General features: G+C 37.2%; 1 protein-coding gene across 1 annotated transcript in view; it reads right to left on the reverse strand.

Annotated features, from left to right (window-relative positions):
- Positions 1 to 17,420, reverse strand: part of LOC306843217 (segment polarity protein dishevelled homolog DVL-3-like) — a 35,002-nt gene extending 17,582 nt beyond the window's left edge. Inside the window, exons 1-3 of the mRNA XM_079374554.1 lie at positions 16,918 to 17,420; positions 5,180 to 5,249; positions 203 to 327 (exon numbers count right to left, since the gene is read on the reverse strand). Of these exons, the coding sequence (XP_079230680.1) occupies positions 203 to 327; positions 5,180 to 5,249; positions 16,918 to 17,078 (356 nt within the window). The 5' untranslated portion in view covers positions 17,079 to 17,420. The remainder of the gene's footprint in view (positions 1 to 202; positions 328 to 5,179; positions 5,250 to 16,917) is intronic.
- Between the last annotated feature and the right edge of the window lie 629 nt (positions 17,421 to 18,049).

Raw genomic sequence — 18,049 nt, forward strand, 5'->3', positions numbered from 1 at the left:
ATTATTACATAAAAAATTATTTACAGTTTTTTTTTTTAGCTAAGTGAAAACTTTCATTTCGATTTCTGTAAAAAAAAATTTCAGTACGTCACTACTAATATCGACTGAATATGCATTGTTTTGGTCTGTTGGTGACACACACACACACACACACACACACATACAGAAAGAGACAGTGCGGGACAGCTGTGGGGTTACTGACTGGAAGGAAGGGGGTCTGGAGTCTCCGATGCCTCCTGTCCTCTCCAGAGGGGGCGGCAGATCGGCCTGAGAGTCTGCGCACACTGAACCGCCGTCAGAGCCATGAGAGCCGTCTGCAGACACCAGCTGTACAGACAAACACACACAGAAACAATGGAATTAGCTTATCTACAGCAAAGGAAGTTAACCTCTACGTACAGCATCTGTGACATGATCGACAATGCATCATGCTAACATACCACTATATACAACCGTTCAAAAGTAAGGGTTCTGTAAAAAAATAAAACTGTTCTTTGAAAGAAATGTCGCTTAACAAAGCTGTATATATTTAATTACAAATTACAAGTATCACTGTAAGTGTATAGAACTGAACTTGTGTTGAATCTTAATCAAAAGCATACTGTTCGTTTAGTTTTCTCCATGTTTTAAAAGCAACTGAGACATGTCATAGTTTAGGAGGGGAATAAATGAATCAGAATGCCATGAACCCTATAATAATGATCATTAGGAGTGTCATGGAAAGAGCTTTCACATGCCTGCTGGAGAAACAGAGAGCCTCTTATACGACCACATCCGCTCTGATACGTCCTGCGACACTGGCCACAATGCACCGCATTGGAGTCCCAACACCACCCTAAATCTGTCTGATTGAATCTTCTCATTACGGCTGGGATATTTCAGGAGTGTTTTTCACCCACCCTGTGACTTCACTTAGATAATCCAATCACAGCCAACATGGAAGGAGACCATGTGCTTTAAGAGCACAGCAGCACAGAGAATAAGCAGCCATTTTCACTTATTACACCTTGGGTGATACTTATTACATTTTGGGTAATAGTTTTTTTTTTTTAAACATTATTTCTCATATTTTCCACAATAGTTAAGAGAAATAAGATACATGAACAATCTGAAGGAACAGCTCAAATAAAAGAAATAAATAAAAAGCACAAACAGATATCCTAAATATATAAAATAATAAATACAGGACAGTCTAAATAAATAAAGCGTATTCTTATGATACTCCTTGAAAAAATGGTACATGCAAAAAATAATTTAGGCCTAGTTTAAGATTTATGCATTTGAATTGCTTTAAAAAAAATAGCCATTTGAATTAAACATTTTTATATAAAATAATAAACTTAATGTGATGCATATTTGCCTGTTATACATAAATGAAAAAGGAAAGAAATAGGTAAGATTTCTGTAATAGTACTAATAAACTGAATGTGTTTTCAATACACACCAACCAGGTTTATGTATTTATCATCAATAAATCCAATCTGTTTTACACAGTTATGTTTAATCATGTTCATAACTGAATCATTTTAATTGTTTTCGTGATGAACAGATTTATGCTGATTCTAAACAATTAGAATAAATGCATTTTGAAAATATGATTACTTAAATAAAATCAAATAGATGCAAATAGTTAATAAACTATGACATGATTTTTAGTAAATAATTCTAATCTCATTTATTTATGTATGAGTGATAAATAGTTTATGTTAAAACTGTGTAAATGGAAATTTTATATGCAACAAATATAGACAAAAAAATTAGGTCAAAAAAGGGATCCATATCTTTTAGAACTTACTTGTGTTGTGTGTGCGTGTGTGTGTGCGGGTGAGTGTGTGTGTGTGTGTGTGTGTGTGTGTGCGAGTGCGTGCGTGTGTGTGTGTGTGTGTGTGTGTGTGTGTGTGTGTGTACATACACAGAGTGTAAATGCCCTATGCCAGTTTTTAACCTAGGGGGCTTCAATCACTAATCTGCCGCAATAAATTGCTTTTCTGGCAGCAAAGGTTAATATATTTTAGAATTTCCTGTTGGCAGACTCAGATGGAATGACAGTGATCTAATTCTAACTGATGGATGCCAGATATTAAATCAAATTTTGTGTTTTACAGTAATAAACAGCTGACTACTTCCAGGTGTTGAAAGCGATGCAGTCCATCTCTGAGCACTAGATGGCCCTCCAGCACACTTGCGTTGCTCTTTCAAAGCCTGCAAGCTTTCTCTTTGACGGACAGAGCCAAGTCCCTCCCTGCCCGACAGCTTCCACAGGCTCAGATCTGCATGGGAAAGCTGCTGGTGTGAATCTGAAACGGGGGCAGTAAGAGGACATGCATATTTCCCTAGCCCCAGGTTCCTGCCTCTCCTGGCCGCTGCATTGGAAAAGCACATCTGAAGATGGCAGGGAGTAAAGCAGAGATAAAGAGCACACCTTATGCTTCTCTGTGGAACGGGGGATTTGAGAGACAGGAATCTGGCTGCATGTGTGTATGTGTGCTTAAATCCATGTGAAGGAATAGTTTGTTTCTATTGGCTGAAAAAAAAACAGGGTGTGTATGTATGTGTTTGGAAAAGAGTCAGAGGGATGTGATGCTAATAGAATAAAAATAATAGGAATGTGAGAGTGTGTTAATTACATGTGTATTCATCTGTAAATTATACTTATTAAACGGAAGTGCATTGAACTGTGCAACCAGGTGTGAGCCAGTGCCTCTGATTGAGTGTGTGTGTGTGTGTGTGTGTGTGTGTGTACAGGTGTACGTTTCTTGCTTTAAAGACAAAATGAAATAAACCTATTTCTGTAATGTGATGTATTTCAGGATATCAATGTGAAGAAGTACAGTACATATTAAATGCAGTAGCTCAAAATAAATAGTTCTTTGTCATCCTCTTATGTAGGACTTACAGTAAATACATCTTTACATGTAATTTCATAATTTATTCTATTGTCTTTGAAATATTGTTGAAGTGTACTGACAAGCATTTATTATTAACTAAAATATACTATATAATATATATATATATATATATATATATATATATATATATATATATATATCATATTTTTAAATACATACACATTTGTAAAGATGGAGCTGCAGTTTATATGCATTTAAAATAAATTAACTTTAAATTAAATTTGAATGACATATTACAGTTTAAATTTTAATCAAGTATTTTACATTTGTTTTAGTATGTTAGTCAACACATCAAAATGACTACTTTTAAAACATGATGAAAGATCATTTAAAATGTACTTTAAAGGTAAAACATTTAACATTATTGCAAAGTTCACTTTTTAAAAGAAATATAGTCATATAAGTGAACTCTACATTCATTTAAGTGGTCTTTTATTTCATAATATATTATTTGCAAGTGCCGTTTTTTAAAAATACACTTTAGATTTTAAGTACACTAAAGTGTTTATTGAATATAATTAAGTGCACTTCTTTTTCACAAGGGTTCTGTAAACAACTGAAATATGTACAGAATGGGAATCCTTTAAAAAGAAGAGACAACCATATTTAGCTGCAGTGTGAACACACCCAATACAATCAGTAAAGTGTGTTAAGAAAGTAAAGAGGGTCACTTGGATGACATGTTGAGACTGGACTCATCTTTAAAGTATCTTTCACACAGCACAGAAATGAATAGCATTTAACCAACACTGACATGAACACAAACACACAGCAGACAAACACCCCACAATGCCAAAAAAGCAAAACAAGAGAGCCAAAACACAATTGCATCCACCTGATGTCTACAGTAGGGAAGTTAAACTCCATCTGGCCCAAACACACACTGGACGAATTCCACTCAAAAGTGAGGATCACGTGCGAGTATTACTGTCTCATACTGTGAATGAATTTTGGTACATATATGAAGACATAAAAACATATAAAGATATACATATTAAGCATATTAAAAAATATATATATACTCCTTTGAAAAGGATGCTTAAGTATGCTTCATTTTCACAAGGGACAAGTCACTCAGAATTCACATGATCATAAATGGTAAACCTAATTTCTATCATGACAACTCTTGGAGGGTTTGGCACAGAGATGGGCACTCGGTTTAGTGACTCGGACTCGAGTCGCATTTTTATAGACTTCAGACTTAACTCAGACTCGACCTGAAATGACTCCAGACTTGACTCGACTCAAGGAAAAAGATCTTGTGAATATTTTAATATAATCCTTAAATACTTATATAACTGATATTCAAAAGGCGGACCGCATCCGCACCCCAACATCCATCCGGAACCGCGAGCCGTAACAGCAGCAGCACCATTTTACATGAGTCATTTATGGCAAATATCTTTCAGCGCTATATCCTCTAGTACTGTTATCTAAAGCCAAATGCGCTTTATTCAAGCCCTTTCAGCAAAAATGTTAATGTGTTTGGTCTTGGCAGAACAGATCTGCTACGCTGCTGCTGCTGCAGAGCAAGTACTGAGACTTGCTACTGCCAATACATCCACAGATGATGCACATATAATATATGAAATAACCCCCACGTATAATTTACATCAATCACCCTGTAGCAGGTCTATGCAGGTGTAGCTGGGGATGGTGGAGGGTAGCATGCTGCAACTGCCTACAGCAAGCACTAGCCACGTTTTTGAATACTGAGCAGCAAGCTCATTGGCTGCTGATACGAAAAGAGCCAATCAGCTGTGCCATGTGATAATGATGTCATTATGATGTCATCTAGAGGTTCATGACAGAACTTTGGATTTATTGAAGGGACCATCATAAAAATACACTGCTAACTTCAATGGGGCCCCTTTGTAAAAACATTCTGTCGCTCGTGTTTTTTGGAAATGACCGTCAGAGTAGCATTTCCATCCCACAGTGGCCTTCAAGGGTTTTAAAAAATACCATTAGGAATTTGCATTCTCAATATTCTTTACAGTGTCTCTGAGACAGACGGAGGAGGAGCAGATGTTTGGTAACCGCTAAACACTTGCGCTCAATTTAACACATCCAAACACACACTCACGGCTGACTGCCTGATCTCTGAGCTCCCTCACACCTGGGCCTCCTAATTAAACCTTTACCGGCAACATCGAGACGCAGGGCCCTGTTACATTCTGAGGTTAATGAAACACAAGCAGGAGAAATGAGATGAGGGAAGATGTGTAAGTGTGTGTGTGTGTGCATTGTGTGTGTGAACGCTAACTCACCCATGACACAACACGTCCATTGAAACACGGTAGTTTGGCGTTGTCATCAGATATCTCCTCCTTCACCACCCTGCAGAGACAACAGGTCTATTAAAATGCTTTTTTTTATTAAAATGTAACAAATAAACATGAGTTGCACTCGAAATATAAAAGCAAGCACTGTGGTCTGTTGTCACGGATAACAAAATCCTCTTTAATTTGATTTTGCTTAATCACTTAAACCAATTATATGGTTTTGTTTGAGAACAACTATAATAAGAATACACAAAGAAACTACAGAAAATCTCAGTTCTGCCTTTGCTATGCAGTTGCTACAGAGATCTAGCTGGTTTCTAGGTTGTTCTGTTGACTGATATGGCATCGCTAGGAGGTTACTAAGGTGTTCTGAGTGGTTGCTAAATGGTTGCTTACTAGCTCATGTCAAAAGAGGCCATAGTAAAAGTGACGCTTGACTTAGCAAACACCCCGAAATAAGTAAAGCCACAATGATCAGCTCCATTTATAAATGGCCCCTCACGCGCACACAGGTTAATTTAGTCTCCCATAAAATAAACCTCCGAGTCCCTCCCCCTTCCCAGCTGCTCCTTAAAAAGGTGCTGACCCCTCTGACTCCTGTCGCCATGGAAACCTTTGTCAAAAAGGAAGAGGGTGAAAGACAGCTGGTTTGCACGTGAGGTTTGCAGAAACAGACCATGTGAGCTATTAATAATAAAAATCTATCGCGTGATCATGATTGCATTCATGCAATATAAAGCAAATACCAGACATCTATCTTTAAATCACACATCAAAGCAGTGGTGACGAAACAGCGGCTGTGCTATAGAACAACAGCAATAATGCACACAGGACATGCTTATTGTTTCTCCATAGACAAAATATATGTGAACTAGGGATGTGCATCTCTATAACTGAGGCGATATGCATCTCGATGCATAGCCAACGATACAATACATTAAAGATACATATGAAGCAGCTACCAATGCGATGCATTCCGATTCACACCTATTACAATGCAGTGCGATCCGATTTCGATTCCATTCAACACAATGCGATTCAATGCAATGGAAAAAATTATGCTATGCAATTCAATATGATTTGATATTTGACAGATAGTTGGCTTATATTTCTTCGGTTCAGACAGACAGCCATGTTAATCTATATTATGACTCTCAGGACATGCCTCTGTCTCCGTAGTGTTGTTATACATCATATTCACGTAGCAGCAGTGATGAGAGAACGTGCTTGAGAAACCGTTTAAAGAGGAATAATCAATCTACATATAAAATATTGGTCACTTCCTAAATAATAAATGTATAGCGCATCTACTAATATTTATATATACTGTAAATAAATCAGTTTTTACTGATGCAGTTATGTTAGAAACGATGCATCGCGATACTAACGCCAACTTGTATCCAATGCACACTTTTTTACATCGATGCATTGCATTGTTAACTTTTATGCCGATGCACTGATGCGAATCATGAATCTTACCATCCCTAATGTGAATGCTTTTTCATTCAAGCCAGTCTCAGTTCTAGATGGCATTTCCATTGGCTTTGTACAGACCACCTGATGCATATTGCACATAAAAATGGCAACATTTTAGAACAACAATATTCAATCTGATCTGACTGGCTTGTTTACTGTTTTCTCCTCTAGTGTCAAACTAAATTAATAACAAATGAATTCAAACCGATATGATGAAGTCAATATGATGTTTATATTTTTTACATCCATATTCAGGGATTTATTTGTGTCAAGCATCATCTCTCTTTCTCTCTCTCTTCCTGCCAGATGAAGCTGATCTAATGAAACCCTCCAACAGTGACTGTATCTGCTGAATTCACATCTGTTCGAGTGATGAGTCAGAGCCTCTCAGGCTCAAGATCTCCTTCCAACTCCGTGTCCCAATACACTTGTGCCTATATACGATTTTTCTTGTGCAATACAGCATGCAGAAAGGCGATGCTGCTGAGTTTGGTGGATGCCTCAGAATGCTTCATGTATTATTACAAAGCCTTCTAAATGTTCTTCTGTGCCAGATCGATGATGCCAAAAATGACATCTAAATAGGCAGCATGCTAGCTTTTGAAAAGCAGTTGATGAGAGTATTTGTGTATGTGCATATTTTATCCCACAGTATGTAGACTGGCATGAGTGTCAGTGTAATGATTGACAGCTCTCAGTGAATTCCAATCTCAGCACTTTGTTGCTTTTAGTGAGTGGATTTCACATTGTTCCACAGCACAGATTCTAATCCTGCTTGGGCTATGCAATAAAAACTCAGCAGGGATGGTGACATAAGAGGCTCAGAGAGCAGCTCTACTTCTCCTTTCCCATTCTGTTTTTCTCCTCTGCTCTCCTCATTCCTTTGGCAGCATGAGGTCCCAGCTTCATCTGAAATCTTCAGTTTGGATAACAGCAGAAATCCTGCTCAGATATGGGTTATATTTTTACTTGACTGAACAGTTCAGGCAGAGATTAAACAAATCTGCCATCAATTAGTCACCATGTCGTTCCAAACCTTTCTTGCATGGAACACAAAAAGTGAAATAAAATGTTGTACTAAATCATATTGGCACCAGGTTAAGATACAAAAAAAAAAAAACATTAAAAGTGGTGTATATAGTTGTTGATCGAATGTTGAGATGTGGGTGTGGCACTCAAAATCTAATTTTTACTGTAAAGTGATTTTATCATCAGGGGTACACATGCATGACCAAAATAAAAAAATGTGCTGGGTAAATGAAAAAAAAAACCTTGTCCCTTTTAGACCTTCACTTGTTAGTTTTCGTTTTATTTATTATACAATTAGCAAAAGCAAAAATGGCCTCTAACACTAGCTTGCTCTATTCTTTTTCTATTCTGTTTTCATATAATTAAAAAAAATACCTTGCTACATGTGCTGCGTTAAGCTAACTGAGATTTGTTGTAGCACTTGCATATCATTGCTCTTTTGTTGATTTTGATTGCTTCCATTGTCCTCATTTGTAAGTCGCTTTGGATAAAAGCATCTGCTAAATGAAAAAAAAAAAATAATAATAATAATATTATATATATATATATATATATATATATATATAATACAGGAATCCAGTATATAGGTGACAGGAGCAACGTAGAGCTTGTACCTTCAAGACCAGTCAGTGGAGGAGAGGGGTGAGTAGACCTTTATGATGTATGGAAAGTGGAATCAGGTGTGGGTGATTAGTAATCAGGTGATTCCGAACAGGTGCAGGTGGATGGCATGGATGGTGAGTCCGTTACACACATATATATATAATATATATGCATATTTTTATGTAATTTTTATGTAATACTTATTTTAAAATATAATAAATTCTATTTTAATTCTATATAAAATATAATATTTTTATGCAGTGAGAGGACCAAACCAAATCTCCAGGTGCTCTTATGAGAACCAGGCTTAAAAACATATGTGCACCCTTTAAACATTACAAGATCAAAAAAAAATAATAACAAATTACACACATGCTGGTGAATTGTTCAAAAATAAGATATATAAAATGCATTTATAAAATAGATGAATTTTCATTTCATGTCAACTTATAATATATAGGCAGGGGATGGCAGTATGAGCAAAATCATCACATTTCATCATTTTATACTATGGTTACGGTATATACTGTACATTACCATAATACAGTATATTACAATAAGATGACTGAATGAGTCCTATTCAAATAACAACTTGTACAGTCGGCTCATTCATGGTATGTTTTTGTCCTTTTTGAAGCCTTACAGCAGTCAATTTGTACATGATTCTACTTTATAATAGGTGTCCTACTTTGTATTTGTGCCAAAAAAAATTTGGTACACTGTATTACAAAACACTTTTGCTGCTATTGAGGTGTGATAGGGTTAAGATTAGGAACAGGTTTCATGTGGGTTAAGGGGTAGAGTTAGGTTAACAGTGTAATTACTGTACATGTTTACTTTATTTTATGGCGTCCTTGTTACAGTGTACTTTAAGTACTGAGAGTAATATTAACTACATGGATTAGTGTTATGACGAGGGTTTGTTTTAGGGTAAATTGCATGTAATTATGCATAATTTATTGTTACTACAATAGTACATGTAACATGTAACAAGGACACCATAAAATTATTTAATTGTAAGTACAGTGTACAAACATGTACACTGCATGAAAATAATTAACATAAGTGTACATAGTAGTTAAAAACAATAAATATATTTAGGAAAAGAGCAGTATGAACATTCTTCAAAATATCTATCTTTTTGTTTATAAAAAGAAGTCATATGGGTTTGGAACATCACATTTTTAGTGAACTAACAGCCCTTTAAATTATTGAAATAGTCTATGCTGGGTGCATAACATATGGATGTCCACACCTTTGCAAGGATATTCAGACAGATTCATGGCTTTACCTTCCTTCCCCACATATGCATCCAAACTGTCCCTTGTGACCTGTCTGGTGTGACTGACAGGAAATCTTGGTATTATTACAATTGTGCAGGGGTTTCCAACTGGTTCAGACAAAGATCTTCACTTACCATACCGACATTTATATATTTCTCCATCTCTTTTCCGTCTACTTTAGCAATAAAACATAAAAGCACTCCAATACTTGCACAGACCTTCATTAGACTGGCCCAGTGGAATTGGGGCAGTGTGTGCAGATGGCTCGTGTGTGTGGACAGGGCCATTGATTTGTAAGCAGGGCTGATCTCTAATGAAGAGGCCTTCCTTCTTCATAGCCCAAGATGATTAGATTTAGTCTAGAAAGCAAGCCTTGACTCCCACAGCAGAAGATGTGGAGGAGGAGAGAGATAGGGAGAAGAAAAGAGAAAAGGCCAATAGATGAGAATAAAAAAAGAAAGGAATGTAAGCACTCCCAAAGTGCTCTATCCTGTCTTTGGAGACACTGTCAGTCCAAATCTGCCTGAGACTGCCAGACAATGAGCCAGTGATGCAATGAAATCCACAGAGACCCAAAATACACACAATGCTAATAACCTAGAAATCACACACACGTACAATATGCTAATACTGCCCAACACACTTGAAGAACTGTACACACACGCGCACTAGGGAGAGGACAAGACAGGAAAATAAAGCAGGGGAAAGTAGGTCAGTCTTCTTTACAGAAACATCACTTCCATCAGAGAGAACAAGTCGGCCTCTCTCTGCTGCTTACATTTGCCAGACTGACCGCTCACGCACATTTTATTCAAGACTGAAATTGGAAATCTCAACTTCTTTATGGAGGCAATTAAATACTGTAACTTCACAAACTATGGTCTTCTTGATCTACCCACCACAAATCTTCCAAACAAACATTCAATATTCAGATGGAGTATGCTGAGAGACCGTATGTGTGTGTATGTGTACAGCAACAGAATATTTCAATACCATTGGAGAAATGATCTATGAAATTGAATTCCACCAGTGACAAAATAATCAACTTCATAATTTCACAATTTATGGGCAATTTCCCCCTCAGCGCACAAATAAACACTGTAGTCTTTGCTTCCACAATGATGGACTAATGACAAGACTAATGATTCCTTGCACATTCAAAATGTCGTGATTATTAATTAATTGTTTGAGCATGGTTATTTGATCCAATCACAATTATAGTTCAAAATTTTAATCACATTTTGCCATAAATTTAAGCACTTAAAGAAACGCCGTCAAATGAGTCTCTTTTCGCAACCATAATTTCATATACTGTTCTAAATAAAAATTAAATATTGAATGACCTTCCTTAGAGGCAGAACATACTTTTGTCCTAGTTGATGCATGCCATGAAATATACCTCAAATCCTCTGAATCTCCATTTATTACTGTTTCACCAGTGAGAGGCTTTTCTCTAGTAGGATCCTCCATCTGTCTGTGAAACCTGTGTGTGTGTGTGTGTACTATAATGATGATCATGATGCTAATGGCCTTACTGGCCCTGCAGCTGTTATGAGAGAGACCCAAGAGAGAGGCTGACACACACACACACACACACACACACACACACACACACACACACACACAGTCGTTCAGACTACCACCACTAAATGTACACAAGGTCTATCTGAACAAAAACTTAGTGACCCATTTAATAAAGCACTACACCTGACAAGATCTCTATTCTTAAAGAGCAGTAATTCATACATTAGAACAAGTACATGAAACTGAATCTGATCGCCTCCCTGAAACTGATGACACCTCTGCAGTGAGCTCAGCTTCATCATCCTCTCATGCTACACCACAACGCCACTAGATGAAGTCAGAGCATAGAGATCCTATAATGTTGTGTATACATATGGGTGGTTATATGAAGGGTTAAAAAGTAGATTTACAGCTGGCTTCAAATGACCTCTCGCTGAAGCAGGAAGCTGAGAGTGTGTGTGAAAGACAGACACCATTAAAAAAAGAAATCAGACTCACTGATAAAGACATATAATCTTATCAATAAACCTCAAATAATGTCTTCCAGTCAACATGACAAATTATCAAGTCATACAACAAGTAGTCACAGAACAATTCTTATTATTATGATACCAACAGTAGGTTTATAATGAAGTAATATTTATGTATAGCTTCTTTTTGAACTATCAACACGGCCAGTTTTAAAACAATTCAGTGCCTTAATGTTTCAGATATGTTGAGTCCAGCACATTATAAATTGTGATATTCTAAACTAAATCAGCATGGCTCATGAACATTAATTAGGTAATATAATGTCTGGCCAGTAGTCATCTTACTCACTTACTGAAAAAAGTGAGTGCTATAGTAGGACTAATGGTGTCTTCAAGTCATGAAGTTCATATTTACGACTACGAGATGGGAAGTCATAATTACGAGGCGCATTAATTCACTTTGGTTGGTGCATGATGGCAATGTAGCTTTTCTACAAGAAAATAATTTCAACAAATTTACAATCAATACAAACACTACATTTAAGGTGTCCACCATTTTTCCTCACTGACACACCCACAACTAAAGAAAGTTCAGCATTTCCCACTTGTTATTATGAATTTGTGGTGACGTTCATTTGCGTTCAACTCATAAATATGATCCTTCCAACATGCCTTGACACAATACAACCCTTCTAAAGCCTGAGACTAAATAAAGAAACAAGTAAAACATTTTAAATATCCAGATCTATATCTATATCTATATAGTGTTTCATTGTTTAAATACACACTTGACCACATAAGTAATAATGGTCATAGTTTAGTTTAGGGACCAATTCTCACTATAAACTACTACTTTTGTTTTGTAAACTCCTAATTTGCTGCTTATTAATATATTTAGTAATGTAGTTGTCAAGTTTCGGTATGGGGTATGATTAAAATATGGTCATGCAGAATAAGACATTAATATATGCTTTATAAGTACTAATAAACAGCCGATATGGTAGTGATATGCAAGCTAATAAGCAACTAGTTAAAGGTGGGGTATGTAATTTTTCAAAAACGCTTTAGAAAATTGAGTCAGGGCCGAGTACCAAAACAAACTTGTAGCCAATCAGCAGTAAGGGGCGTGTCTACTCGTGATGCACAGGAGAGAGCGTTCAGTGAACAGCCGAGCCGAGTGACAGAACGATAGGGATGGCGGATAAATCTGCGGAACGATAAGGCAATTAGTAGGACCTGTCTAAATATCGGATCAGCTTTCCAGCGCTGGAGAGAACTCAAGGAGCAGAAGGCCTGCAATGTGTTGCTTTGGTTCTTCTCGATAGGTGAGTAACACCGTATCTACACCGGACATGGCACGCCGCAACAGCTTAAGTCTGCCTACACTGGATGCGATAAAGCAACTGTTGAAAATCATTTGAAATTTGTGTCATAAATAGAACGCGGCAGCAGTTTTTTGTCGGGGATTTGTCGTGCCGCGCAGCATCCAGTGTTGACAGCATCACTGATTATAATGACTTCTGTAGTATTTTTTCGTGACGCTCATGTCCGGTGTAGACACGGGGTTTTGCTTTGTTTCACAGAACTAATCATTGCCTGGATTGCGTAGGCTACATATGTGTGGGGCAGAGCTATCAAAATAGGGACGAGACCCTTTTGGGGTAGGGGCGTGTTTGTTTTGGTGATTTCAAATATCAACATTGGCTTCCAGAAATCACCTACCCCACCTTTAATAGTGAGAATTGGCCCAAGTGTTACCAAAATAATATTTAACATTGATCTGGCCTAACAGTTCTAACTGTTCAGGTTCAGGTTCGAAAACATATCAGTATTGCATGATTTTTATGAGCTTTTCCTCTGGTAAAAAAGCAAGTATATGCCTTGGCGCTGGTGAGACTGGGTCCGTTTACAGAACAATTATTGGAGTATGTTTTACAAGAAAATACTATTTCAGTTTTTCTACCTTAAAATCACACATTCAATGCATTGTTGCAAAAATCACCATCAATGCAAGTGGAAACTATTTCTACACCACAATTTATTCAGTGTTTTTACAGATTCTAGATAATCAGACCATGACGCCCTACAATCTGTATATTATCATGTGTCAACTGCATCAGATTTAAATAGTCTTCTCATATCCATATGAGCAGGGCCACTGCTGGCCAAATAGGGGCCCCAAGCAGGATTGTATTGTTGTGCCCCCCCCCCCCCCCCTCTCAAATATTATGGAAGTAAAAAACAACAACAAAAAAAACACCTACTATAGGGGTCAAAATAGAACTTGAATAAAATATAAAAGTAAATAAATAAATAAATTTGAATTAAATTGTATTATTTACAAATTACTATTGTAGCTCTAGACAGTTACCTCTGGCTATTATTTTATTAATACAGCTGTCTGGCTGATTTTATGATCTCAAGCATTCAGAAATCACACAGAAGTAAATTAAGCAGTTTTACTATGATAAAACCATGGTTAATTTTTGTAAGGGTTGTGATGTCCACATGTTTTTTGTTGAAGAAATTATAGAGGCTGTGTCATCTATAACAAAAAGGTGGCCAGAAATGAAAGATTAAGTGGATATTTAATTAAATGTTTGGTCAATAGCCTATTAAATAAAGATATTACCAGGCCTTCGGCGCCCTTTACAGACATTTATAACATGTAATGTTGAAAAAACTAAAAAAAAACAATAGACACCATCACAAAACTTTTATTGGTTTTACTGGTTATAATGGGAAACATAATGGACTCTGTTGGTCTCTACTGGTAATTGGTCACCTTCTATTGGTGACTTGTTAAAACCAATAAATCCTAATAGAATATGTCCCAAAACACACTACAGAAAACCACTTTTTAATGGTTAAAAATTGATGGTTTGTAATGTTTGTAATGGTATTTGTGATTTATTTGTGATGGTATTAGAATTTTCTGTGGTGGTTCTATTGTTATTTATCTGCAGGGTTACCTCATTGTTATTATATAATGCATTTTAAGTCATTTTAAAGGCTGTTGTTGGCTTAGATTTGTTTTTATAACCACACAAAAAATATTATCTTAATACTTATAATACTAAATATATTATATTAATAATAAATGTACTTTGTCTATTATTATTTGAAGTAACAAAACCATGGTTAATTTGCGGTTACCATGGCTACAAGAACCATGTTTTTTTTTTATTCATGTTAAAATCATGGTTAACTAGTCGGTGCCCTATGCAAACTGCGTACTCTGCGTATAGGGAGCGGCGGTACTGCATATGAGACAAGTGTGTGAAACAAACTGCGGGACTCATACGCTGACTTTTGTTCAGTCAAATATAAAACCAGTCGTACCTGCCAATCAATAGGTTAAAACCTAATCATACAGTGCGTGCTGTAATGTACAAATGTTAGCCACAACTTATTACTGTCACTCTCACTAATCGTTCACTTAGTTTGCCTGTTGTTCCAGGTCACTGAGATGAATTCAGCTGATGTTTTGATTTGAAATCACATGCAGCATAATGGGCATGGATCAAGCGGGCCTGTTTTGCATCATGGCATGGCAGTGGAGAGAGTCTGGAAGTGATTATGCCACAGGGTACGGAACAATGGCTGGCTGTTCACCTTGATGAGCTGGTTTGGACAGTACGCTGATACAAACAAGCAACATGGACAGAAATAGTGTGTTAGGAGGGTCCTGTTTTGCAGGTGGTGGACGGGGTCTGTGTAGCTTGGCGTCTAAAGGAGAACCTTCTGGCATGCCAAGAAAAGCAAACAAAAAGCAGATCGCATGAACTTGAATTTCGCAACATGACACTGTTCTTTGTGGCTTAAGAGTGACTGTGGAGATCTGCTCAGAGGATCAGTGAGCATGATTCCCGAGTGGTCCGGTGTTTCCAAGTCAGCATTCCAGACCTCAGCCGCATGCATTGGGAGGTGCAGCACTAAAGTGCACTTTACCGCTCATAAACACTGGAATGACTGCTGCACTACTGGGGGTGGTGACGGGGCAAAGTCATTTTTTAACTCCTACATCTAAATACGCAGCCTGCTGCTTTCTAAACACAGCAGCATTGCAACAACACCATGTAAATATTGACAGGCAGAATCCCACACTTTTTTACCAATGAATTGGCATTACTTTTATAGTCACCGGTTATTAGATTATAAAGATTTTTTAAATCATTGTATAGAGATTTAACTCACAAAGAACAATTTTGTAGCAATTTTCTTGAGCTGCACATTACAGCCTAAATGTCTTGATAAATACATGTTCATGATGTTTATATTTTATACATAACTTTGAGGGATTTTTCATGACTTTTCTGTAACTTTGGGGGATTTTGGTGATGTTCAAGACTTTTTCCAGGCCTGGAAATCACAATTTTAAAATTCCTTGATATGTCCAAGACTGTGGGAATCCTGAATGTGTAACAGGTCTTGATTTAGGCCAGATATACAGGAATGAATTGGTTTTATTGTTTGCAGTAGAGCTGATTAAAACTGTGTAAATTGGGTGCAAATCTGAAGATATGAGCCATAGTTACTATCTCTCTCAAAATATGAGGACCTGATTTCTCACACCATTGACCGATGTCTTCTCCAGTCATTTATGACAACTGGATGATGTTTTGTTTGTTTGTTTTTAATTTTTTAAATTCCCAAAGAGTGCACATTTCTAGCATGTGAAATACTGAGCTGAACATAAGAAAAAAAGTTCACACATCTTCACAATAGAATTTCCCAGGGAAAGCAAAAATTGGGATATTTCCAAATGTTCAATGTAAGTGGGAGTCCTGATTCACGGGCTAAAGTGACATATGCTTCTTCAATCACACTTTACATTGCAGTGTTCACAGTACAATTACATGAGTAAGCAATGAGCACCACACAGTATACTGTATAATTACATCTTGTTATTGCTATTGTAAGTCATTATTTTAACATGAAACGTGGTCAGTGTAATGTTAAGCATTCTCTTACTCAAGTCTGGTTTATGCTTTCACGCCTGATCTGTCACTAAACTAAAGCTGGTCTTTTCCTTTAAAAACAAAGGAGAAAAAAGCATTTGACTTTGTACCTCAAATCACATAAAGCCTCCTCCTATTATCACTGACCACCTTATAATTTGCGGATTGTTACCTGTTTGTACAGAGTTTACAATTGACCTGGAAACAATATTAATACAGACAGTAAAGCTCAGATTTCTGAGCTTGTGTGAGAGAAACCGAAAAGACAAAGAAAATAAGTAAATACTGCCAAAAGCAAGTGGTCAGTCTGACAGGAACAACGGACGATACAAATACAAAGGGTTTTATTGTCTTTTAACATGCATATTGTGCCTTACCCGAAATCATCGTCCATGGATTTGAAGAAAAATTTGTAGTTGGGTTTATTGAGCACATTTTTGAAGTCGGCGAGCGTGACGTTTTCAGCAGGAATGGGTAGTTTGATAAGGTAGGGAGTCTCCTGCTCGTCCAGGTGATAGATGATCTTGGTCTCCGCCATGGCGGGCCGCTGCTGAGAAACAGGCCGCGCGCATCAGCCCCACAGCGGCTCGCGCTTCCCGTCTCCACCGCGCCTCTGTCCAGCCGCAACCTCTGCGCCGATACAACACAAGAACAGAGTATCCTTGCGCTCGTATGTAATACAGATCTAATAGTAGAATATATTAGTGTAATAGATAGTCCTCGGCGTTTTCTTTTCTAAAATGAATCGTGCATGTCGGTGTTCCCTGGGCTCCCTATGAATACTGTTGCTTTTTCCCCTTCTCTGTCCTTTGGAAACAACTGTCGGCCGATGTGAGATAGCCCCTCCTATCGATTCACCACTGCGCTCCCTCTACAGGACGAGTTATACAAATATCACGCTGCTAGGTTATAAATGTACTTATCTCAGTTACGCATCTCAATTACGCAAGGATGGTGCATATTAATCACTAAATAGAACATCTCGATCTTTCTGACTGCCTGCAAACTGAATAGATTAATTATTTTCAATGTCCTTAAATGTTTTTTTTGGGGTTGTGAGGTAGTGACCCAACAACTTGCACCTCATTGCTGTAATTTACCTGAGGAGGACGGTCAGAAACTATAATGATTAGTTCGCCGATGAGGCCCTCTACAGGATGAAACGGCTCCTACAGTTCTTCAACTCTGGTGACCTCTGGAGGTGCACAATATATATCATTTTAAACTATATCAAAGTTGGCATGCCTTTTATGGGGTAAACCCAGGCCGGACTCATTTTCAGCCTTAGTTCTCGACTAACAATAGGCCTTTTAAAATAGTGATTAAAACCTCAGTATATAGGCCTACGTATGCAATAGTGAACTGTTCCCTACCTAGCCTTGTAATCCATTGTATTTTTGTTTGCATATCTGTCAAAAGATAATTACGTCATCAGTAGGGTTGCCAATTAATTTCATAAATGGAAAATATGGGACAATTGTGATTCTTTATAAGAAAATAAGGGACAGA

Source organism: Barbus barbus, assembly GCF_936440315.1.
Source record: "Barbus barbus genome assembly, chromosome: 23".
NCBI classification, from domain to species: Eukaryota; Metazoa; Chordata; class Actinopteri; order Cypriniformes; family Cyprinidae; genus Barbus; species Barbus barbus.